Below are 23,597 nucleotides of genomic sequence, written 5' to 3' on the forward strand. Positions count from 1 at the left end.
GAGCCCTAGATATGGGCCAATCGGTGGCCACTGCTCTGAATTCCTTTCTGAGATTACTCTGCTTTATCACACCAATCTTTGCTGGGGTGCTTGCAGATGGTCATTGGGGTCCATACAAGACACTTGTTGTGTCCTGTGGGTAAGATTCCTTCGGTGTTATGAAGGTCTCATACCAACCGTGGTCTAGGATATACCTCGCTGGTATACTATTGCTCATGCTCACTTCGATCCCACCAGCTCTTGACGCCGGTGCTGGATTGGGTGGTCTTATTGGGGCATTTGTCTTGATTGGCTGTGGCGTGGGTGGTGTGAAGTCGAGTGTTGCCCCATTTACAGGTATCTCTTCTGAGTCCCCGACGCTGAGTGACTATTCACTGACAGTAGTTATGTGGCAAAGCGGACCAAGTTGCTGAGGGTAAAAAGCATGTCGCTACCCTAGAGACTGGTGAACTTGTTATCGTGGACCCTGAGTTGACAGTAAGGAGGGTATACAGCATCTTCTACTGGTGCAACAATGTCGGCGCGCTATCCGGTTTGGCCAGCACTTCCATGGAGAAGTTCCTCGATTTCTGGACATCGTTCTTGCTGGCGCTAGGAGCACTGGCATTTGGAACACTGGTTTTGATCCTAGGACATCACAAATTCTGTCAGTATATTCTCTCGAGGAGCACGTTGTCAATGTCTAACCCCATGTAACAGTCCGCCGAAGACCCGAAGCAAGCTTCCGGGCCAAGCTATTGAGTGCATTGGCATGCGTTATCAAGGGTGGGTTTTGCATTGATGCCGCGCAGCCGGCTGAACAACTCGAGAAATATGGACGTGTTGTTCCTTGGGATGCACAGTTTGTTGAAGACCTTCGCCAAGCTCTGCAGGCTTGCAAAGTCTGGTATATTTTCCTAGAGCGCCCGTTCACAAGCCGCGCTAACATAGATCATAGGGCCATATACCCGATTGTCTGGCTATGCTATGACCAGAACCAAACCAACCTAATCTCTCAAGCCGGGCAGATGCTTACCCACGGGATCCCCAATGATGCCCTTGCAAGCTTAAACCCAATCTGCGTTCTCATCATCATACCAATTACCGAAAAATTTGTGTACCCGTACATGCAAAAGATGAAGCTGTCGCCTCGAGCCACTGTTCGAATGACACTCGGTTTCGCATTGGTTGCAGCATCCATGGCTGTTGCTTCTGGTGTTCAGCATGTGGTTTACAGTGCTCCGCCATGTTACGACATGCCCCTGCATTGTCCAGCATCTGAGAATGGAATGTACCCCAATCGCGTCAGCGTCGGTGTTCAGGTTCCGGTCCATGTTATTGGCGCACTGGGAGAGGTGCTATGGTCCGTGTCTGGATCCGAGTACGCGTATAACAAAGCTGCACCACACATGAAATCTACCTTGCAGGCTGTCACGATGTTGACAGTAGCTTTGAACTCTGTTCTCGGGCTGGCGGTTTCCCCTGCCGCTCGGAACCCATATTTGACAATACTCTTTGCAAGCTTTGCTGGGGCTATGGCCATTACGTCCGTTGGATTCGGTTGGTTGTTTTGGAACAGCGATTGAGTGATTAGATTTTGTTAGAATTTCAAGAAAGTGCCTTATAAGTTTTACCAGTAATTCCGTGGATGACCGCGTTCTGTTCTCATTATTTATCACACGCCGTCTAATATGACATCACTCGAAGCATAAATACCTCAAGTTGATCATCATTCATTGAAAAGCTATGTTCTTGTCTCTTCAATCTTTTGCAAGGTTAACTGATATCACTATGGCCAGAGTTTTCAATCGAAATAGGCGCCACGTGAATTCACTGCGGCAGTTCCCACGCGTGCGTGGTGGCTGCATTGTATGTGGATCGCAATTCTATAGTCCTCCAGCGCCTTGGAAGGAGGGTGGAGATTACATCTCTCCGCCCGGATGGATAGGGCCTGGTGGGAGTTGGGTAAGCACTTTCAATATGGAGGCCAAAGAATTGGAAGAAATGGAGTTTCCGGCTCATTCATACGTTCCTGAGACCTTCATCCGTGCAAGTAATTAAGTTCTTTCCCAATCCCAAGGGAAGGGATTATACGTGCTGATGACTCGATCCTATAGTCCTCGACAAACCCGGCCATCCTTTGTTCGTTTCGGGCATCACACAACTGGAATGTAGTTCGGGCCGTAATGACGAGGATCCAGTTCCTTATGACCCGCTCAAAGCCCGAGTCGGTGCTCCAGCGCGATTGGGGAACCAATACTTTGCAGAATATTTTGCAGCAAACCTGTGCGGAGTGGATCGAAATCGTGCCGAGGGCAGGCGGGTCGGTTACAGGATGCATATGCCATGCTGGGTGCTGCTATGCCGTCTAGTTGGGAAGCAACTGATAGAAGAAAACCTTGACTGTTTTGTCGCGACAGTGAAATCATTCTGGTGCTCGGAAATTAGCAACTGGAATCTAAAATCCGTGGAAGGCTACTATGGCACCTACCGTGGCATCATGCCCTGGTCTGAAAGACAATGGATTTGGCCAAGATACGCCGGTGGAAGAAAACCGTCTCTTCCAGAGCCCTGGTTGCGGGCTGATAGCAGGGAGAACCCAGGGGCAATTTCTGATATTCATCAGCTGATTAGAAACGCATCTCTAGTACCTAGTCAGCAATTTGCGATGCACGGAAATCATCCAGTGCACAATATTCCGTTAGACGTTGCGATCATAATCGTGGAGCTAATTCGAGAGGAACCAAACTACGATTTGAAAGGCGTCAGAACTACAAAGAACCTGCTCACTGCGTTTGGGTGGCGCCTACCCAATACTTACTGGCAGTCACATTGCAGAAACTGCTTGGTTTTTGAGGTCGAAGATCTAATACAGGCCGGATCCGAGGTCGACTGGCAATTTCTTTGCCTCGGTCTGGAAGAGCTTATTTTTGGTCACCGCAAGTACTTTAAGAGAGGACTGAGGAATCGGGGCCGAATCATGCAGCTTATTGAAAGGATCAAGGAGTCATTTTTGGTGAGATTGAAGGCTAGCAGCGCCAGCAAAGAAGAGTGAATGTCAATTACAAATTGAATCCGAGCTTTCTGTCTCTTCATCAACTGTCAGATCATACACCACTCGAAAGGTGAATATCCATAGTAGCCTCCCCTGTATGCCATCTCATCCCTCCTTCCATTTCCTACATCACACCCTCATCCGACCAAGACTCCTGGGTAACATCAGCTATTCTTGCCACAGGACGGTCCATTTGCCAAAGGCCCATCAAAAACGTTTCAGACAAGCCTCATACTGGCTGATCACGGGCACTCCTTTCGGTACCTACCCGAAGGACATGATAGGCTACATCGAGGCGTTAGAAGCCAATGGGAAGTGGAAAGACAGCCAAATCCTCCAGAAGTTCTCATCGGCCAATTTGAAAAGGCCGGGTAATGCATTCGACAAAACCAAAAATAAACCTAATCCAGACATTGATGGTACATTGATGTAGCTGAAGAGAATGATTATCGGAATTCTCATGATTCAGCAGCCCTATTATTATTAAGTCTACGGAGACAACGTACTCTGTATACTTCCCTACTGTGCCTGACGAATTCTTGAAAGATGCTAGCAGCCTAAAACGGGGCGTGGCAGGCGGCACAGGAAGAGGTCAATCGGCCAAGATCGAACCAGAGCAGCCGGTGAGAAGATCATCTGGGTCAAACATTGAGAGATTAAGAAAACGAGATACTTTCACGCGGTTATGGCGCATTATGGTTCTATGGCCCATGTCAGACTCTACCCGAATAACATTACAACTCGTAGACACGTGATGGTCACTGGATTTTCGACAAGACGCTCCCCTGCCTGAAGAAGTGTATCCTCTTAGGCGAAGTGGTCCTGTGGTGGACTGCAAGTTTGATTTACGAGCAACTGTAGCGCTCAGCGGGCTGCTTATATGACATAAAACCGCATGGTTTCGACATCCGACATGGACAGAGAGCATTGAATACCTAGATGGGCACCAGGAGGCAAAAGAATGGTACGAGATTAAAGCGGAGGCAAGAGAGGTGCATGCCCTCAACCACATTCTAAACAATCAGTAGCATCTCATGTGTCCTCAATTTATGTTCATTTCTATTCATGTCTTGTATCACAAGGATAAAGCCAAAAATGTATCAAAGAATACTGGCATTCGCAGTCTCTATGTGGCATATTGAGAGCGATAGCTTCACCTGCCATTAGGTTAATTAGGACTACTAGGCAATCAATGAATAATCAATATTCCAGTACGCCAATCGAGTTACATTTGTTGAATATCCAGCTATGGAGGTATATAGCCTTCGATCAATTCAAATACTGTTAGAACCGCTATACAACGTCTACCTTTATGATACAGTCTCCGTTAAGAAAATGATAAGAGAAACAAATCAAATTATTTAGCATCCTGGAAGGGAACTTTATCCGCTTTGCAAGTCGTATTGGCAGCAGGAAGCTGACCCGCCGTCAAGTAAGCCTGGATATTCTCCAAAAGGCACTTAGACGCACTGACGAAAGTAGTGTGCTGGGACAGAATCAGTTAGTCTTCGCTTGTGTCTTCGTTAGGAACAGGAATCACTTACTCCGACTGCGTCCTGCTTGAGGACCACCGACCCGGGAAACACGGAAGACATTTTATAGGCGCTGTGATAGTGTAAGCTATGTGTTACTTCTGGTTCAATTGAATGTACATACTTTCGCTTGGGGGTGGCTGGGTCACTCTGCTGGGTGAGAAACAAGATCGGGAACGAGGTGTTCTTGCGGTCAAGGATGGATCCTAGTTTTGTTAGCTAACCTTCTTTCTCTAGAGTGGAGCAACTTGATATAAGGAGTACCTACCATGTATTCTTCCAGTCTCTGGTGGAGTGACATCCACTGACCGGCAGGAAGCCGCGCCAGAACTAGTGGCAAAGACCTCTCCGAAAAATTCGCTCTCAGCGTTCAATGCCTTAACCCAGTTGCCGTATTGGCTGATGTTCTGGATCTTGTGGCCTCCATAGCCATCAACACATTCAATTAAGACAGAGGAGTCTTGAGTCGATCCGACGGTTCCGTTGTTGCACGGGTTGAACGGTAGGATAGATCCACTCGTCACTGCGAGTGAGTACGCCGTAGTATTACCCTGCTCCAAACCAGCAAGGATATCTGCTAGGAGAGGGAAGTTATTGAGAGGGTCATACAACACCTGCATTAAAAGCGTCTTGAGGTTAGAGTAGGTCGCCAGAATCGGGATGTCACAGGATTCTCCGCTGGGGATGGGAATCGGGTTATATCTGAGACCGGTCAAAATCTTATCAACACGATCGCTGATTTTCTGCGGAGAAGAGCCCCAGAATGAGCACTTCTCCTTCCCAGCCTCGAAGCAGAAGTCAAAGAACCCTTGGTACGCCGCGTCGGTGTCGAACAAATTCGCCTGCCACTTCATCGAGTAGTAGTCTTCGGTATCGACCACGCCGTCCAGGATCATCCTTTCGATCCGATCCGGGAACATATGCGCAAAGGTTGCGCCCAACAGAGTTCCATAGCTGAGGCCATAGAACATCAGCTTACCCTCCTCCTTTGGCTTGCCTGACGCAGCCTGTTCCGCTTCGACGTAAGTCAGCATGTCTCGGGCAACGGCCGGAGTGCTGATGTACGAGGCGTTTCCGTGAGATCCGCCGACCGTTGACGTGCAGGCCTTGCCATAGAATTCCGCAGCTGCATATTGATTGCCGAGAGAACTGGCAGTAGCATTGGAAGTCTCGGAGTAGTACAGCTTTTCGAACTGGGCCCGTTGCTCGGGATGATCGGGCCAGCAGTCCACACGCGGTCCACTCTGTCCAACACTGCGAGGATCAAAGCCCACAACGTGGTGCTGGAAGTTGACAATCCCTCCCAAAGACGGGCCATATTCCATGATGGTGTCGATACCAGAAATTCCCGGTCCACCTAGTATTTGTTGTTCAGTCAGACGGCCTTGTTCGATATCGGACTTTGTTTTCTTTCAGGCACTCTTACCAGGGTTGATGAGCAGACTTTGTGTATCCTTGGTGACATTCTTTGCCTCTATTCTGATCATGGCGATGTCCGTTCTACCCCTATTTGGATCTCCGTAATTGAGGGGAACTTCTAGTCGAGAGCACGTGTAGTTCTGAAAGCATGGCGTCCATTCGAGTTTAGAGGAAGGAACAATCTGAACTATTGTCAGCTCAAAGTCCAAAGGGAGTTTGTCAACTGAAGGTCAATATACCGCGTCCCAAGCGTCCAGCATATGTCGGGATCGTGGTACAGCACGAGCGTAGATACCCTGTATCGAAGCAAGAATAGTGGTTGTCAAAAGACATGACTTCGCAAAGGCCGGAAGGCTCATGATCTGCAACGAGTAGGTGAGCTGAGAGTGAAGCTTGTGTGAGTTATATCCTGCTTGAACGCAAGGCCCTGAGGCCATATAAATAACATGACAGATTAGCAGCATCATGGCAGCCTTGTTAACATTACACAGAGCACCTCAAGTCCATCATACTCTACTTCAAGTATACCGGCTAAGCCTTCCACCAGGCAGTACAATAACACCCAATGCGCAGCCCTCATTGGCGGGCTCGGGAGACAAAATCTGTGCTAACCTGGCTCGGCTTAGCTCCCTGCGGCTTGGCTTTTGGCTATTAATACTCTAAGCAGCTACCTACTGCCATGCGAGTTTGTTGACCGGTTGGTCTTATGAGGATTATAACGCTGTGTTCCATAACACAGGAGTGACCTGGTTACACTAAATACTCCTATTTTCAGTTATCATTTTGTCCTATTTATCCCAACACCTTCCTATTTTCGAGCTTGGCGCTCAAAGGATTTCTCCCCACATCCACCTAGGCAAGGTAGTAAATTTCTGTACCTTGCAGCTTCAGTGTAGTATTTAGCATGAGTCATCTGCATCTAATTCTATGTTTTGTCTTCAAAATCTCGGGTATCAAAGGAACTGTCAACCCTTCTTCTGTTCAGATTGCCTCTTTCTGGCTTTGGGGGGCGGGGGCGAAAAGAGCAAGCGTATTCCGAGGATGTAGAACCTTGCTTCGTATTGATAGTCTAGTTGATGTACGTTGTATGGGAGGGGGTTGTATGTACTGTACATACTCCCTGAATAAAACTAAATGAGGCGGTCATGAAAATGGTTGCTGAGGAAGAAGAAGCCTTCTAGGATGCATACATGAGATGGCCAGGAAGGGTAAGTGGAATGCTTGGCATAAGACAACCTCAGGCATCGGCGTCGCTATCTTATTAGACGGGACTAGACCCCCCAACTTAGCCCCACCTGGCGTGTGCCTGGGGCAGACTTGCGCCGTCCGGTTCCAAAAGGCCCCAACTTTGTCGGTCGTTTTCCTTCATCTACCGTTGCGTTGATCATCAAGGATCATCTCGGCGCTCCCGTCTGGTTTTCTATATGGCATCCGTCTACTCGATTCGAAAGCCTATCGTCCCTCTCCGTTCTCGTTTGGGGTGTAGAACCTGCCGGTAAACACCCACACACTCCGCTCATACCTCTACCAGACCTGAGCACCGACCAACCCACTGATCGTTCCATAGAATCCGCAAAGTCAAATGTGGACAAGAAAAACCACATTGTGTGCGCTGCACCAGCACAGGCCGCAAATGCGAGTATGATAGCCCTGTATCCAACACATTCTCCTCAACTCCGTCGACCAACTCTATCCTGGACCGTTCCCTCTCCTCTTCGCCGAACACGGTGTGGCGGGAGCGTCGCGCATTCGCTTACTATTCCGAGCATGCCGCATCGTTCATGGCAGGAGATTTAGATCTTGGGTTCTGGCGGAAAGTAGTCCCGCAGGTGTGTCGAAGGGAGCCCGCTGTCTGGGATGCCGTGAACGCCATCAGCGCACTGTTCGAGAGTCCCGATCCATGCCTAGATCCAGTTTTCTTGCGTCGAAATCCTGAGATGTTCCAGGCTCTCGATCAAAGCCACCAGGATGCGCTTACTTGGTACTCGCGGTCCTTATCCACGATTCGGAGCCAGATCGACCGGGGGACTGTCGACACGCACACGGCCTTGGTAAGCTGCGTGCTGTTTGTCTGCATTGAGACTCTCCAAGGTCATGTGGAATCGGCATTAGAGTTATATCGACAGGGCGAAACCCTCATCCTGGATCTACTCAACAGGGGTATCGGGAGGAGGATGTCTATAGCGGAATCGACCTTTCTCAAAGAAACAGCCATTCCTCTCTTTCTACGATTAGGGACCATTGCTCTTTCCATTTCAGGTGTTCCCCCAAGTCGTCTCATCGGCACTCACGATATTATGGTAGGAAATCAATTTGCTTCCCTCGACTCCGCCCGAGCGGCTCTCACACCCCTTGTTTCCGAAATTATGCTTTTCCAGCGGGCCGCAGAGGAGCATGTATTAGCTGTCGGTGGCGAGTTACATGTAGCCGGGGAACTTTTCGCTCAACAGAAAGCTCTGGTAGCACGAATTGAAGACTGGCATTGTGCCTTCCAGCGATTGCTTACATCCGCTCAAAAGCCACGGGATAGCGCAGCTGCCAACCTTCTGACATACTATGCCGCCGCCAAAATTCTCGTCTCGGTCTGTCTGGCATCAGATGAAGCAATTTATGATGCACACCTATCCGACTTTCAGACTATCGTTAATCAGGCTGAAATAGCTCTGGAGCTGTCGGCCGGGTTGAATGGTGCTCAGCCGCCATTTACATTCGAGATGGGAGCGGGTCTGCCACTTTTCCTAGCAGCAATGAAGTGTCGCCATCGTGCTATCCGAGCAAAAGCTTTGCAGCTGTTGCGCAAATCTCCCCAGGTACAGGGATTTTACAAATGCACTCCTGGTGCAGCTTTGGCTCAAGGGATTGCAGAAATGGAGGAGGGCCTTAGCAGTACTATGCTAAGCCCCGATCGTCACACAGACGCAATGAGTCCAGCCTCCACAATCACTGCAGATGAGAATGTTTCTAACACCCTCGGTCGTTCTTTGACAAAAACGCCAGATTCGGAACGTCCAGGAGTACCCAGGACCCCTCCGCAGTCTCCAAATAGCGTCTTTTCAAGCCCGATGATCATTCCCAATCAAGCTCGAATCAAATTCGTTGGCATGTTTAGACCACAAGACACTCCATGGCACGTGGGAAATCATGACCTTTCGAAGTGGAAGCGGGGACCAGATCAACTCTACATGAAGTTTATGCTGTATCGATATGATATAACCAGCGGACTATGGGAGTGGGTTGACGACGTCGTGCCGGTAGACTATTGAACGAATCATTGCTATTGAACGGGATGAACAGAGTGAGCTGGACGATGGTATGAAATCGTGTTTGATGTTATATACGTAGCGCGTTTCTATATATGGTCATGACTATTCTATCCCAGCCCATGAATGTTCAGCCAAGTCCTGCTTGCCGATATCATTGTTGCTCGGTCTGGTCTGTCATCCACACTCGGCCCCTATATTCCTCGATGTCCTTGAGGGATATACCAATGATTCCAGTCGTGGTCAGGGAGACAGACTGTTGTATCTGAGTCTCTTAACTCGGTCAGACTGTAACATCTGCATGCTCTGATTATCGGCGTCTCGAAGCAAGTCGTATGCCTAGACCTATCGGCGTAGTATTCCTTTCTCATAATACCAAGCTGCATTGTCATCTAGGCCATTCCGGAGGCACTTCGATCATCATATTTTACCCGAGCTTCACGAGCCATCCAGGCTAAACTTCGTAGACGCAGTTGCCGCATGTACAGTCTCTGCTCGTCGGACATTTCGCGCTCTTGCGGGTCGTTCTTGAAGTTGCCGGTGGCAAGGGAGTGGATGGAGTAGCCGATGAGGACGGAGACGATGCAGCCCAGGATAATGAGGACGATGAAACCTTCACGAGTGATCTTATCCATGATTGCTGAGTGTCTAGAAAGTTGACAAAGTATGAGTATTGCACATCAGACACTCTTGGACCAATCTTGTGACCACCTACCGATGATAAAAATGTCCAATAAGAAGTAATTGTTCAAAGTAACTGACTCAGCAGTAAGTTTCCCGGAATGTATGTATGTATGTAGATGCAAAAGAGTGAACGAAGAAAAAACGAAAGAATGGTGAGATAGATAGATATAACGAAAGGCCCGATTGAATGAATGATCTGCCTCTCTTCCACCTGCCACGCGAGTACATTTATATCCCTCTCCCTCACCATTCCCCTGAAAACTCTTCCCCCAAACCTCTTCTCACCATCTTTATTCTCGTCCCTCTCGACCGGTCTATCATTTTGCATCTACACCCCAAAACAGTCTAGCGCTGCATCCTCATCCGGGCAATGATGTCATTAGCGACCTGGCCAATCAGACGTTCAGATACAGACCTGCTCGGGGCCTAATGCAGTTTAGCGCCCTGCCGGTTATTGTACAACCCAGCCAATGAACACCGCGAGATCAAGAATAGATACACGGTGGACAATGCAGGCTCTACCTAGACCGGACTTGGACTGGGGCTGACAGTCTGATACTCTGAGTAGGTAGCTTACTATGTACCTAGATGATCCAGAATGTTTCACCTATCAGGGGCATGCAGGCTGTGACAGCGGATACGGCATGCAGAGTGGTCCTAGCCCAGCTTACCTTGGCCTTTGAACCAGCTTCCAAGACCAGGAGAGGTGGGAAAGACCAGATCAATCGTTTACATTGGACGGTCAGTCCAGACGCGCGCCATGTCTCGACCCCACTCTCCACGAACCGGGCTTTCATTTGTAAGGTACTTTGATATGAGGGGTCAATGAGGCTGTGGTACGTCTCACTCTCTATAGGGTACGAGTTGCTAGGAAATTATATCTGCTGTCAGCGGTAGAGGCAACGGGATAGAAGGGGGCCCATAATTTGAAGCGGATAATCTGCGGACACGGTGCAAATCATCAAGTGCATTCACTCTGTTAAACGAGAAGCAAGTCACGGCATATGCAGACAAACAATGCTGTCTACCTTTATATCTCCTCGTTTTGTCCGAATGCCAAGAAATGGCCGAGTTGTCGATGGCGTTGGATAAGGGATGACTAAGCCAATCTGGCAAACACGTTTATTGCCCATGTATGCTTGTCGGATTGTTGTGAATAAAAGAAATCTTATCGAGAATGGTACCGGTTCTATCTTGATGTAGGTAAAGGGAAAAGAAAAACAAACCTCTTCAATTCGTCTACCACTTGCCGTTCTATATTCCGGGTGCCGAAAAATATCGGACAAAAAGAAATGCTCACACTCGGATTCGAACCGAGGATCTCATGATTACTAGTCATGCGCTTTACCAACTAAGCCATGCGAGCTGATTGGTTGGGGTTGCTGTTTTTTGATATATAATCCAAACCAAGACAAAGTAAGTTGTTCCAACATCTACTTTCTCATCTTTCAAATGTCAACTATACACAAACTCTATGACTATGTCTTTCTCGAGATTTCCTTCAAACATGAGTATATTCTCTGTCTTCCCATGGATGCCTTACCTCTGGTAACGAGTCAAAAATCCCGCCTAAAGAACAAGAACAAGGCACAGACCAACCACTTAAACTAGTTATCCCCATAGTGACTTTCGGCACCCTTTGTTCGAACTCAATTCTTTTTTCAATCAAACATGTTCATTCACTCAGTTACCCGATGGAGATACTATGGCATCGGCGCCGGGAATGCAAATGAGGAGATATACATGTATATATACTTCCCGTGACGTCCCACGGACCCGAATAGGAGATGACGACATTATATATAAACGACTATTTCCACCCCTGACACCCATTTCCTCCTCACCCCACTTGAATCTACCTACCAGTATCTCAACAAAACCACACTCAAATCCAACCAGCAAAGAAAAATGACCATCACAATCCTCCCCGGATCAACCCAGACCGCGCAAGCGGCTATTCGCGCCATCCTCAACGACAGCCCCTCGGCGAAAGTCCAAGCCATCTACCGCAACCTCTCGAAAGTCCCGGATGAATTCGCATCTAATCCTCGCTTTCGCGCCGTGAAAGGCGATATCGACGACCCTTCAACGATCGATCTATCTGGCACCGATGCGCTCTTCGTGGTCACACCTCCGCGGTTCGATGGCGCAGACACGTTCGAGTGCGCGAGAACGACGGCCGAAAATGCTAAGGCTGCGGTTCGCAAGGTAGGTGTGAAACGGGTGGTTTATTTGTCGAGTATTGGGGCGCATTGCGAGAGTGGCACGGTATGTACTATGCTCTCTGTCTTTGCCGGATTGGTTCATTTTATCCTCGTGCATGGATGGGTTGATTGTATAGACCGCCTGAGCTGATTTGAACCCGACAGGGCGAAATCTTGGCAAACCATATCCCAGAAACGATCCTGAGAGACGCCGCACCAGAAGTCGTCTTCATCCGGTGTGGCTATTTCATGGAAAATTGGGCGACCGCCATACCGACGGTGAAGTCGGATCCGCCGTTTTTCTTCACCACTATCACGCCGTTGGAGTATGAGCTTCCGATGGTCGGTCTTCTCCCCACCCCCATCCCCCCCATTTCATATTTCCCAACAATCCCAAGCTAACAAGTTCACAGATCGCCGTAAAAGACATCGGCCAATCAGCCGCCACCCAGCTCCTGGGCACAGCTCCTCTCCCCGAAAGTCCATATATCTACGAACTGCACGGACCGAGATCCTACCACTCTCGAGACGTGCAGAAGGCGTTCCAAGATGCGGTGGGAAAAGAGGTTGAAGTGAAGCCAGTTGAGAAGACAGATTTAGGTCCGTTCTTTGCGCAGTTCCTGCCGGGTCCGCTTGTGCAGCCGTTTGTGGAGATGACGCTTTCGTTTCTGGAGGGTGGGATTGCGTTGCAGAATCCAGCGGAGGTGCCGAATGTGCAGCGAGGGAAGACGGAGTTGGGGGAGGTGATTTGGCGGTTGTATCGGGGGTGAAGCTTTGTTGGGATATGATGGTATTATGGATGGATGCACATGCTATTACAGTTTTCTATAGCCCCAGATTGTCAATTATTATGAGGTTTAATGGTCCAAATTCCCTCTCGTTCAAACTCATCCATCTCCCTCTTCCCAGACTGTAAAAGAACAAGGGTCCGGGAGTAAGAAAAATTTGATCTATGAAAAAAGCAGAATTGTAATATCTTCATGCTGGGAATCGAATTCTCTCGATTTCGAGGCCTAACATAGAACTAGTCCCATTGATTGCATCAACTGTATACAGAATCACTTTCAGGTGTCTAACCACCTAGGTATTTATGAATCAACAGCAAGGATCATGAAAGAGTTATTCAAACTATAGTTTAAATCTCGCTAAGGTTAGAATCTATCAAGACATGTAACCAAGCAATCTCTCCAAGCCACCAAAGAGTCTTCAGTAATGAGAAGTCAAGGACCCACCTCATATACTGCCAACTCACTCAGTAAACACAATAATCGTTTCCCCATCTAGCACTATGGCATCTGGCCGCACATGTTTTCTCGTATCTGACACCACTGACCGACGGTCTGCAGTAGAACAAGGACGCCTCGATATGGTATTTATCGGAAATTGTATTGGCCTCGGTTAATGCTTTTATAATATTACGTGAATAGTGTTCGCCTATATGGTAGATAGCAGTCAGGAAACCTAGACTTGGGAAGACTTGAGTAGATGAGAGATGTTTTATATCGAAACGCTCACATGTTTCCACCAGATCCCATCCACAATAGTAGAAATGGGCTTTGCAGTCATGAGCGCGGTTACAGTAGCCAGGACAGCAAATAAACTAGCGAGGATGACGACCTTCACTGTCTGAGCTGTTCTAGGGGCCACAGACTTTGTTATGGAGGGTGGTGGTGCGAATTGTTTGAGGATTCATAATTGCTGGATCAAGTAGCACTTTATATAGCAGGGATCTGTGTCTCTTGACGTCGTCTTGTTCTTCAAAAAAAGTGCCATAGCGGAGAGAGCTTCCGCAACTATAAGCTTCTGTAAACAAGGAAAAGGGTAGCTAAAGCCACCATATTGTAAGAATTCCCTGTGTTAACTCTCTGGATGTCATCGAAAGGTCTTACGGAGGTAGTTTCCGTAACCTAATAGGTTATAAACTGACTTGAATTAACATTTATTTCAATCCGATTAGTTCAAAAGATCGAGACAGGGAAGCCTTCAAAAGCTTTCAAGTACAAGGAACTCCAACAGATAATACAGCAAGAATGCATTATACTACACACCTGTTACTACCACAGCTCAATCTCTCCTGCCACACCACTATCTGCCTATCCCAGTTTAGCTTCGGAACACCATTCTGATAGGCTAGCCTATTTAAGTAACTCGACGCCTTAGTGCCTCACACAACCCACATGTCCAGGCCGTGGCAATACCAACCCGATTTATCCCGACACCTCCAAGCCCAGACTATTCCATGGAAATCTCGACAACAACCTTCCATTCACCAAACCAACCTCTAACCGACATGTCAAACCCACCAACCCTAATATTCATTCCCGGCTCCTGGCACAAACCCATCTGCTACGACCCCGTCATAAAACTCCTCCAAGACCAACATGATCTGAAATGCATCGCAATCACACTCCCGTCTACGTCGGGAGACCCCGCAGCTACATTCAAAGATGACGTCGATGTTGCGCGCGCCGCTATCGCGGATGAAATCAGCCACGGTCGGAATGTGGTTGTCGTGGCGCATTCGTATGGTGGGATGGTGGGGAACAGTGCTATCAAGGGGTTTGCGAAGACGCAGCATCATCAGTATCAGCAGCAGCAGGAGGAAATTCGAGATGTTGATGCCGACGTCGACGCCAACGCTAACAGCAATACCACTGGCATTGCCGCAGACAGCGAAACACAACAATCGACATCGGATATAACAGACACAAACACACACAACGACACAGCCCACGGCAACATAATCGGTCTAATCCTCATCGCCTCCGGCTTCACCCTAACGGGCGTCGCATTCATGGACCCATTCCTCAGCCGCCCACCCCCCAGCTGGCGCATAAACCCCTCAACGGGGTACGCAGAGCTTGTCACGCCACCCGAAGAGTACTTCTACCACGACCTGCCCCCGTCCTCAGCCGCGTACTGGACATCGCAGCTGACGACGCAGAGTCTCAAGGCCTTGTTCGAAGGCCGGGAGTACGCGTACGCGGGGTGGCGCGACGTGCCGACCTGGTATATCGGGACGGTTGAGGATCGCGGGTTACCGGTGTTGGCGCAGCGGATGCAAGTGGGCATGGCGAGGGAGATGGGGGGGAGGGTGCAGCATCGGGAGCTGCAGACGAGTCATTCGCCGTTTCTGAGCCAACCCGGGGCGACGGTTGGGATTATGGTGGAGGCTGTTGAGGCGTTTGTGAGGGAGGTGGGAGGGGATGATGGGTTGATCAGGGGGAGGAGAGAAGGTGGACGGGGCGAAGTGGTGGCTGTTCGTCCGGAGGCGACACTCTGGAGGCCATTATCTTGGTTCAAGTTTGGATTGCCACTGGTTTTGGGCCATGTGGTGGGAAGGGGTATTCTTGCATTTGCCTGGGGGAAGAGGGTATGGAGGTCAAGGCTTGGGTTGCGTAGTGTTTGATGTTAGAGGTGAGAGCTCTATACTAACCAGTCTCCACTCTACAGGCGTTAAAGATTTATGAAGGATTGTATGATTAGGAAGAATTAATCAAGAAACTGCATTGCAAGAATATTTCTAGTCAAAGTAGATGTTTGAGAATTCCTAGTTTCCTTCCACCGAACGGTGCTGGCCTACGTCAACTAGATGTTCCAGCAGATCTCCGAAAAAGATGTAGAAATTACAGCAATCATTTCCATCGCACGCTTCTCTGCTCGCTGGATAGGATCTGGTATACGCAACTCACCTGGTTTATTGTCATGTACTATGTCAGAACTTGCACGGACTGCAGGCCTCTTTCCAATTGAATTAACCAAAAATCCCAGTCCTGCACATACCACTGGCTTTAAGTGTCTAGGGGCGGAAATTATGCTCACCGAACCCTGAACACTCATTCGGCCCCAGACGTCGATCCCTTCTGAAGATATTAGGTCCCAATCCAATAGTTGAGCGCAAGTTGTGGTCAAGCCTAGACTAAACCAACTAGGCCGGGATGGTATGTCCGCTGCGCTGCGCTCGACCAGTGATATCGCAGATCAACGTTGCGCTCCGGAGAGTTATCGGGACGATCCCATCTAACCGAATTTCAATTCTGGCGTATCTTCACGAAGATCTCTCCCACCCAATGCGTGAGCTTGATATGAATTGAAATTATCCCCGAGTGATCGGCCCGTTGCCTGCAGAGTTGATGCAATGTAGTCGCGCTGAGGACCGAGCATAAGGTATAAAAGACCACTGGTTTAGCCCGGTTCAGGGTCATTATCTGCTTTCAGTCAACCATTGAATTTCTTGATATTCTTCTTCTCACCAGTGAAGCAATGTGGAAAAAATCTTTACTCTCCCTCAATATCCTCGCTGGTGCCGTGGTGGCATCGCCACGGTTCCCCGTCTTTAGGAGACAGGCCGATGTCGACTCATTCATCGAGAAGCAAACACCCATCGCCAAACAAGGGGTTCTCGACAATATCGGCGCCGATGGAGAGCGCGTCGAAGGAGCTGCAGCGGGAATCGTAGTGGCTTCGCCGTCGAAGGAGGACCCAGACTGTATGTTGAGGTCATAAACTTCGCCTGACTGCATTGCTAACTATATCAGACTTCTACACTTGGACTCGGGATGCAGGCCTTACCATGCTGGCGGTCATCGAGCAATTTCTCGCTGGCGATGACTCGCTTGAATCTCTAATCCAGGATTACGTCGACTCGCAAGCCAAGCAGCAAACCGTCTCGAACCCATCTGGTGATCTCTCCGACGGGTCTGGACTGGGAGAGCCAAAATATTACGTCGATATCTCGGAATTTACTGATTCCTGGGGCCGTCCGCAGCGCGATGGCCCGGCCCTGCGTGCTTCAGCGTTGATCGCATATGGCAACTCGCTGATTGCCAAAGACAAGAAGTCACAGGCACAAGATAACATCTGGCCGATTGTTCAGAACGACCTGGCGTACGTCGGTCAATACTGGAATGAAAGCACGTTCGATCTCTGGGAAGAGGTCCAAGGCTCATCTTTCTTCACGACCGCCGCCCAACACAGGGCCTTGGTTGAGGGCAATGCTTTCGCAGAAGCGCTGGGTCAAACCTGTGACTCCTGCTCCGTGGCACCTCAGATCCTCTGCCATCTCCAGGATTTTTGGAGTGGCTCAGCTGTTATCTCCAACATTCCAACAAGTGGCCGCAGCGGTCTAGATGCCAACTCTCTGTTGGGATCCATTCACACCTTCGACCCAACCGCAGCGTGCGACGATGCCACCTTCCAGCCTTGCTCTCCTCGTGCGTTATCCAACCACAAGGCTGTTGTAGACTCGTTTCGGTCGATCTACAACGTTAACGAAGGGCGGGGTGCGGGCAAAGCAGCCGCAGTGGGTCGCTATGCGGAGGATACCTACCAGGGAGGAAATCCATGGTTAGTATTTGCGCATCCACATTGGGAGTCTCGACCATGCTAATGGAAACTAAGGTATCTTACCACCCTGGCAGCCGCAGAGGTGCTGTATGACGCACTCTATCAATGGGACAAGCAGGGCAGCCTGTCCGTCACCGACACGTCCCTGTCTTTCTTCAAGGACATTGCCAGCAATGTCACCACTGGGTCATACTCCAAGTCATCGGCCGAGTATACCTCCCTCACCAAAGCCGTCAAGACATATGCGGATGGCTTCGTGTCAGTGGTGGAGGAGTATACACCCAGCAATGGCGGGTTAGCCGAGCAGTTCACCCGCGACAACGGGGAACCAACATCGGCTACGGCCTTGACCTGGTCATTTGCATCTTTCTTGACATCAGCCTCGCGACGAGCCGCCAAAGTCCCTGCTTCCTGGGGCTCTTCGGCATCAGAACTGCCAAGCCAGTGCAGTGGGGATACGGTGACGGGGAGTTATGTGACTCCAACCCCGGTTCATGGTAGCGTCGCAGGGAGGGGGTTGACCACGAGCGGCAAGGAAGATGTACCGACTATCGGAAAGTTAGTATTGAGCCACAATGTTGGTAATCGGAGTAGGAAATGGCGGACGTGTCCATTGCAGTAGTGTCAGGTGCTATTGGCCATGATTGGGTCTCATTGGTAGATCGTGTGTATTGTTGGAGAACTGAGCACATGCTTCTAAATCGCCGGTGCCATGTCCCAAACTCCTAGCGTCCATATAGCGTCTGAGATATATTAACGTCTTTCAGCTGACAGGAGACCGCAATGCACAATGCATCCAAGGCTGGTGTTCCACTGCACACCATACCGGTCTGATTGCTGCTGAACGCGTAATCCAACAACTGACAAATGATCAACGTTCGGAATCCAAAAATGGTGACCAACAGTTTGCACTGGGGATAAGAGAACGATGGACGGAGCCTCGCTTGCAACTGCCCATTGTTCGAGACGGTGTCATCGTTGACCCACAGGGCTGAGATAAGCCACCACGTGTCGCTCGGCCCGAACTAGCTGGAACAGGAAGGTCAGTAGTAGCCTGGAGGCCTGGGGCACAAACACATAAGGGCCCCGGAGTAAGGATGGAGAACGAGTGCCGGAGACCGCTGTTAGATAGCCAGGGGGTCCCATTCGTATGTACTAGAAGCACCCATGAGAGCACATATGAGGCGGTAATGGCAATAATGACTATGATTTTAGGGCAAGGCTGGATGCATGGGTTTCATATTGTTGGTGTCATTTCATAGGCCCAGACCAAAGGCCATTGGGTTACTACTTACGACTTAAATTGCTAGTACACTATAGGCATTCTCAACTAGACAACTACATAGTGGTGGCACACAATTACAAATAGTAGGTAATTGTCTAACATCGAAGCTTGTGCCTCCGTTTCGTGCCATGCCTGGCCGGGGTTGCATTCGTCTCTACTAGACCACAACTCGTTGGTGCCGGCGTCAGGATCTACGCCTAGTACCAGTCCATTGGCACGTCTAACAAGAATCTAATATACAATAAATGAAATCAAACTGCGAATGACCACTAGCACGGGGTCCCTTTTAATCTCCCCTTCTTGGTTTCCAAGTCGGCGGCCCGAGTAGCCCTCTACGGAGTACGTGGCCAAGTAATCCATGCGTATGAATGGAACAGGAAACTATTTTAACATATTCATGTACATACATGATAACTTCCGAGTTACAATGCCTGTATGTTGAATTGAGACAAACAAGTCACCTCTCCAAACACTGTATCAAAGATTGAGGAAGACAAGTCATCCACTCCATTGCATCATAAGTTAGTGGCGAGTGTTCGTTTCCAGTGATCATACGGACCCAAGAGGAACCGGGCACGGAGTCAAACGGAGCCATTGGGCTAAAATATTACGAAGAACAACAGATCAGAGTGCAATCTTGCCATTTGGGGACCCGTATGCAGTGGTCCAGAAATCCCTCTTCAACCCTTAGTTATCGAAATGCATGGCGATGGGTAGATCCGCTTGCTACAGTGATAAAATCACGGCAAATGCGGCTTAGCCTTTGAGCTATGCTAAGAGAAATTCACCCTCAACAAAATCTCACCATCTAAAGTGTTCTTGTTGTCCATGCTAATTCGGTTGAAAATGAAGGCAACTCAGACCCGAGATGGATATTTTAACCTCTCAATGCTTCTCCGTACTCCGTACATTCAAGATGAACTATAGAGTAGCGCAATTTCCGTACCTGTTTCTCGTGACATCTTCATTCTAATTTGGGTAAGGTGTGCCATCCTGTGATTGAAAATCTTGGGACTAGAGTAGGTTAACGTGGACAGCCGATTGACCCAAATGGCATACCGTGACGACCCATACTATTCCGACAAAGGACTTCCGGTGGATTAATGGCGGTGTAGACAAAATTGCTACCACCCAATGAACCGGCAAGATCATTCTCTTTCTCATTTCTTCCGGTTCTTTCATCCGAAATGACGCCGTCAAAACGAGGCTGCAAGTTTCCCCTTCAGGCCGAAGACATGACACATATCTGGTTTTGGCGCTTGGCATAGGGTTAGTTTCTGCATGTTTGCTTTTCCCGTTCGTTCAGCTGGCGGCAGGCAAACTTTGGTGTTATGCGAGATAGACATCACTTCGACTTGAGAGGTGAGATTATCTTGCACTTTCTCTCATCATATTCTCCACGGCGGACACAGATGTCAGCTCCGAGTCTATTCTGTTTTCTGTAACATGACATGAGACAGTCATACGGAGCTAGGGGAATCGGCACAGCCGATCTCCCATTGCTTATTTTATAACCGAGCTGTGCATTAATTTCCTTGTGGCCAGCACTTTCTTTTTTGTCAGGGAAAGTACGGAGTACCCCCACGATGATGATGTTTCCTTTTTTGTCACCGTCGGATTCAACCGTCCCCGCTCACCAACGAAGAAGAAAGGGGGACGCACTGCCACATGTTCACCACGCCGTGGCAGCAAAAAGCCGCCCCTTCTGTAGCAGCAAAAAATAGTAACAGGAGAACACGAAACCAGTATCGTCAGGCAAGCTTAGGCTATTCTTGGTGGTATTCTAGGGCCAATTTCCAACAACAGCCGACAGGAGCTCAATATTGAACTTCCCCCCAATGCAGGGCCTAGAATATTCGAGACGAAAGTAAAGATAACTGTGCAGGATGCATTTCTGCCCCTCGGCCCCAAACCCTTCGAAACTAATGGTGATCTCGGCTAGCCGTGTCGCCGTGAAGGCCTTGCAGCTGGTAGTTCAGTCCGAAACATTGGCAGGTATTTCGGCGTCTCCCGCGTCTTAGCAGAGTAGGGGACAATTGGCGGCGCGCAGATCCGTGATCATTTGATCAGATGAATGCTATGCCCGGAAAAGATTGAGGAAGAAGCGCACAAATAACGGGGCATGGTCAGGGGGGGAGGGGGGAAAGACAGCTGCAGATCCGCTCGAGAATCGGGGGAGCCAAGCAATACTTTGCTCTGATTTGGGTTCTCCTTGCACGAGTTCACTGCATGTAGCCCTGAACTACGCCCTAAGAGTCTCGCGTTGATCCGGGGCCGCTCATAGAACAGTCAATAGCTGGACACTAGAGCTGGAAGGAGGGTCGCATCACTAAGTTGGCACGTATCACACCGTACTGCATACTGTGTAGCTCCGTACTCCGTAGTATATGCGAGTCGGACCCGGCCCTTTCGTTTTTTCAATCTTCTCTTTTGTTAAACTGATTGACTCACTCGCTGCCTAATTCGTCAGTACTAATGAATAGAATAATAACTTTAGACGCCGACCACGCGAGCTGCCAAGGCGACGGACCCGATGAAAATCATCGGAGCGACACCCTGTCCCTCTTTTTGTCGGGATGGGGGGAAGGAAAAAAAAATTAAGGAAAAAAATGACAAAGGAATTATGCATGTTGCGATCCTCGTGGCCTTTCCAGGGTATTCCACACCACATGCCATGCCACATGGCGCTTGGAGTAGATGAGGGGGTGCCGGAAGATAGATTGGTAATGACCTTGTCTAGGGACCCATGCGAAATTGAAAGGGTCGCGCAAATGCTTCTGCGGGAATGGTCTGGCACCTTGCTCCGTCGGCTAGGAAGGGAGGGAGGGGCGCAGGGGTGTTAGTCTGTTAGACCGACTTAGTTCGGCGCTTGCAGGAGACGGTGCCAACGGTGGCGGGAATTGGGTGATTTTTTTGAATCTTCTTTTCCTTTCTAGAGAAGACACTTCGTGGTTAGCAAGAGTAGGCTCGTTCAAGGTCATGTCAGCATTCTCCACCCGCCAGGGTGCAACGGTATGAGTGAAGTCCGTACTCCGTTCGGGGAAAGACGGACTAAAAAGGTCACTAAGCTACGGAGTAACCAAAAAGACAGAGCCAGCAGGATCGATAAAAGTGCGCGGCACGTGGAGACCGGCCGATCGTTTGATCCTGGAAGGCTCAGCTTAAACTTTATAGATTAGAAAGAGGGAGAACAAGAAGGAAAGGAGGGGGGAAAGAGGGGGGGGGGAAATGCGTTATTGGTTTCAACTAGATAGACAGATTCCATGGGAGCGAGGGACTCCGGTCGAGGCGATCGGAAAGATCTGCAGTTGGGACGGTCCCGCATGTCTTTCGTTTGTCTCGTCTCGTTCTCGGGCTCTCCGGCTGTCGGTCAAATCTGTCGCTCGTGGCGATGGGGATGTTGGAAGATGGAGCTCTGGAGCGTCCGTTGCGGGCGTGGCACCTTTAGTTTGGGGAGCATCAGAGGCGCGGACCCATGGAGTTGACAATCCCAGATCATGGCGGCTTCGGAAGCGTGTCGCCGAGAAACGGCCCCAACATTTAATGAGGATAGACCAGGATATGTGTGGAGAAAGAAATGGCGCCGGCGAAAGTGGCTGTCATCAGCCGTGGTTTACGGAGTTCAGGGAGGGGAGTGAATTCAGAAGAGTGGAAGGGAAGCGTTAGTAGCGACGGAGGAAAGAAGTAGTGCGGCGCATCAAGTGACTCGGCGTCATGGGGTTTGCACCTCAACCGTTGGTTAATTAATTTATTCCTGCCGTCTCGATCGACGTCCTGCTTTTCCATTTTCCCTTCTACGTACTGCGTATCGGCCCCCTCCTTTTTTTTTGAATTTCAACGTTGCTGTTAGCTCCGAGTATGAAATGATTCATGAACGCAAAAAAGGGCCCAAGTCCTCGTTCCCATCCAACTGTTCAGCACCAGACAGGGTCCGCGATCTGACGGTGGCTGTCATCCACCACCCACTTGGCGCCTACCGAGTACAGGGCAATTCAGGCATCCTCATCGTCATCCACCGTATTAACCAAAAGCAACGACGTGTCATGCCCATGGTCTGACCGTCTCCGCCCGTCGAGACCGAACGAAACAGCTTTCCCGCCGGCGTTTCGACCTGGGTGTTGGCTTCTTCTTCCCCCCTTCGCCAATCCATGCGAGAATCAGTCAGAGCAAGGGCGCCCCCCAACGGAATATGACTTCACTGGGGACTTTTTTTTTTTAGCTCCTCCAGTCTTTCCCAGCAGATATCGTCATCACGATGGTGGGCTTGGGGTTGTCGATCTCTTTCTGGATCGATGTCAAGGGTCAGCCTGTGGGTTTATTATATTTTATTTCGCGGTTAATCTATTTTACGTGAGATTGTTCTTTTGACTCAAATAAGATCCTAGAGCTACTGCGTACTATCCAAAAACCGCATGAGATGCGGCGACCTCTATCTAACAAGAAGAGAAAAAAAATAAATAAAGTTGACCGGCCGAATTGTCCCTCATCCCCAACCTTGAATCATCTGGTTACAACCCTAATTCGGTCTCTGTTCTAGCTTCCACCTCCCCCCCTTATACCAAAATCCAGACCGAAAAAAAGCACACCATAACATCTGGCGATGCTGATTGCAAAGAGCGGATCCATTAGTGGCTGGCGTCAACTCTGCCAACTTAGTGGGGGCCAGACGTATTGACGTATTGGCCAAAAGTCCTGATACATCCGAACAAGATTCATTCCTCCCCTCGATCATCGTCATGTCATCTGCGGGAACCATTCCTTCCACTGTTAATCCCGAATGGATTCTAGGGTTCAGGCGCCTGTTTCGTTCGGGTTGCTCCCCTTTTTCCCCTC

The 23,597-nt window shown here is 49.4% G+C and overlaps 9 protein-coding genes and 1 non-coding gene across 10 annotated transcripts; 7 read left to right on the forward strand and 3 right to left on the reverse strand.

Moving 5' to 3' along the window:
• Window positions 1-215: 215 nt before the first annotated feature.
• PTR2_4 (peptide transporter ptr2) lies at window positions 216-1,565 on the forward strand (the record flags this gene model as incomplete). The annotated part of the gene is made up of 4 exons (XM_046086938.1): window positions 216-336; window positions 398-646; window positions 700-886; window positions 938-1,565. The coding sequence occupies 4 exons, from the start codon at window positions 216-218 to the stop codon at window positions 1,563-1,565; spliced, it is 1,185 nt and encodes a 394-aa protein (XP_045942904.1).
• Window positions 1,566-1,959: 394 nt separating this feature from the next.
• On the forward strand, window positions 1,960-3,034 carry LDX57_005260 (uncharacterized protein; the record flags this gene model as incomplete). The annotated part of the gene is made up of 2 exons (XM_046086939.1): window positions 1,960-2,032; window positions 2,097-3,034. The coding sequence occupies 2 exons, from the start codon at window positions 1,960-1,962 to the stop codon at window positions 3,032-3,034; spliced, it is 1,011 nt and encodes a 336-aa protein (XP_045942905.1).
• A 1,198-nt stretch (window positions 3,035-4,232) lies between these two features.
• LDX57_005261 (uncharacterized protein) lies at window positions 4,233-6,378 on the reverse strand. Its single transcript, XM_046086940.1, has 6 exons — window positions 6,225-6,378; window positions 5,993-6,167; window positions 4,835-5,923; window positions 4,691-4,772; window positions 4,579-4,639; window positions 4,233-4,520 (listed from the first exon to the last, which is right to left on the reverse strand). The coding sequence occupies exons 1-6, from the start codon at window positions 6,342-6,344 to the stop codon at window positions 4,392-4,394; spliced, it is 1,656 nt and encodes a 551-aa protein (XP_045942906.1). The 5' UTR covers window positions 6,345-6,378; the 3' UTR covers window positions 4,233-4,391.
• A 1,388-nt stretch (window positions 6,379-7,766) lies between these two features.
• On the forward strand, window positions 7,767-9,248 carry LDX57_005262 (uncharacterized protein; the record flags this gene model as incomplete). The annotated part of the gene is made up of 1 exon (XM_046086941.1): window positions 7,767-9,248. One exon carries the CDS (start codon window positions 7,767-7,769, stop codon window positions 9,246-9,248), a length of 1,482 nt encoding a protein of 493 aa, XP_045942907.1.
• A 389-nt stretch (window positions 9,249-9,637) lies between these two features.
• Window positions 9,638-9,880, reverse strand: LDX57_005263 (uncharacterized protein; the record flags this gene model as incomplete). Its single annotated transcript, XM_046086942.1, has 1 exon — window positions 9,638-9,880. The coding sequence occupies one exon, from the start codon at window positions 9,878-9,880 to the stop codon at window positions 9,638-9,640; it is 243 nt and encodes an 80-aa protein (XP_045942908.1).
• Window positions 9,881-11,222: 1,342 nt separating this feature from the next.
• LDX57_005264 lies at window positions 11,223-11,295 on the reverse strand. The gene has a single exon. It is a non-coding gene; the product is annotated as a tRNA-Thr (tRNA).
• Window positions 11,296-11,837: 542 nt separating this feature from the next.
• On the forward strand, window positions 11,838-12,284 carry LDX57_005265 (uncharacterized protein; the record flags this gene model as incomplete). The annotated part of the gene is made up of 1 exon (XM_046086943.1): window positions 11,838-12,284. The coding sequence occupies one exon, from the start codon at window positions 11,838-11,840 to the stop codon at window positions 12,282-12,284; it is 447 nt and encodes a 148-aa protein (XP_045942909.1).
• Window positions 12,285-12,382: 98 nt separating this feature from the next.
• Window positions 12,383-12,903, forward strand: LDX57_005266 (uncharacterized protein; the record flags this gene model as incomplete). Its single annotated transcript, XM_046086944.1, has 2 exons — window positions 12,383-12,475; window positions 12,547-12,903. 2 exons carry the CDS (start codon window positions 12,383-12,385, stop codon window positions 12,901-12,903), a joined length of 450 nt encoding a protein of 149 aa, XP_045942910.1.
• Window positions 12,904-14,401: 1,498 nt separating this feature from the next.
• Window positions 14,402-15,722, forward strand: LDX57_005267 (alpha/beta hydrolase). Its single transcript, XM_046086945.1, has one exon. It carries the CDS (start codon window positions 14,424-14,426, stop codon window positions 15,540-15,542), a length of 1,119 nt encoding a protein of 372 aa, XP_045942911.1. The 5' UTR covers window positions 14,402-14,423; the 3' UTR covers window positions 15,543-15,722.
• A 674-nt stretch (window positions 15,723-16,396) lies between these two features.
• LDX57_005268 (glycoside hydrolase family 15 protein) lies at window positions 16,397-18,101 on the forward strand (the record flags this gene model as incomplete). Its single annotated transcript, XM_046086946.1, has 3 exons — window positions 16,397-16,622; window positions 16,672-17,479; window positions 17,534-18,101. The coding sequence occupies 3 exons, from the start codon at window positions 16,397-16,399 to the stop codon at window positions 18,099-18,101; spliced, it is 1,602 nt and encodes a 533-aa protein (XP_045942912.1).
• Between the last annotated feature and the right edge of the window lie 5,496 nt (window positions 18,102-23,597).

Source organism: Aspergillus melleus, assembly GCF_016097325.1.
Source record: "Aspergillus melleus strain CBS 546.65 chromosome Unknown contig3, whole genome shotgun sequence".
Taxonomy (NCBI): Eukaryota; Fungi; Ascomycota; class Eurotiomycetes; order Eurotiales; family Aspergillaceae; genus Aspergillus; species Aspergillus melleus.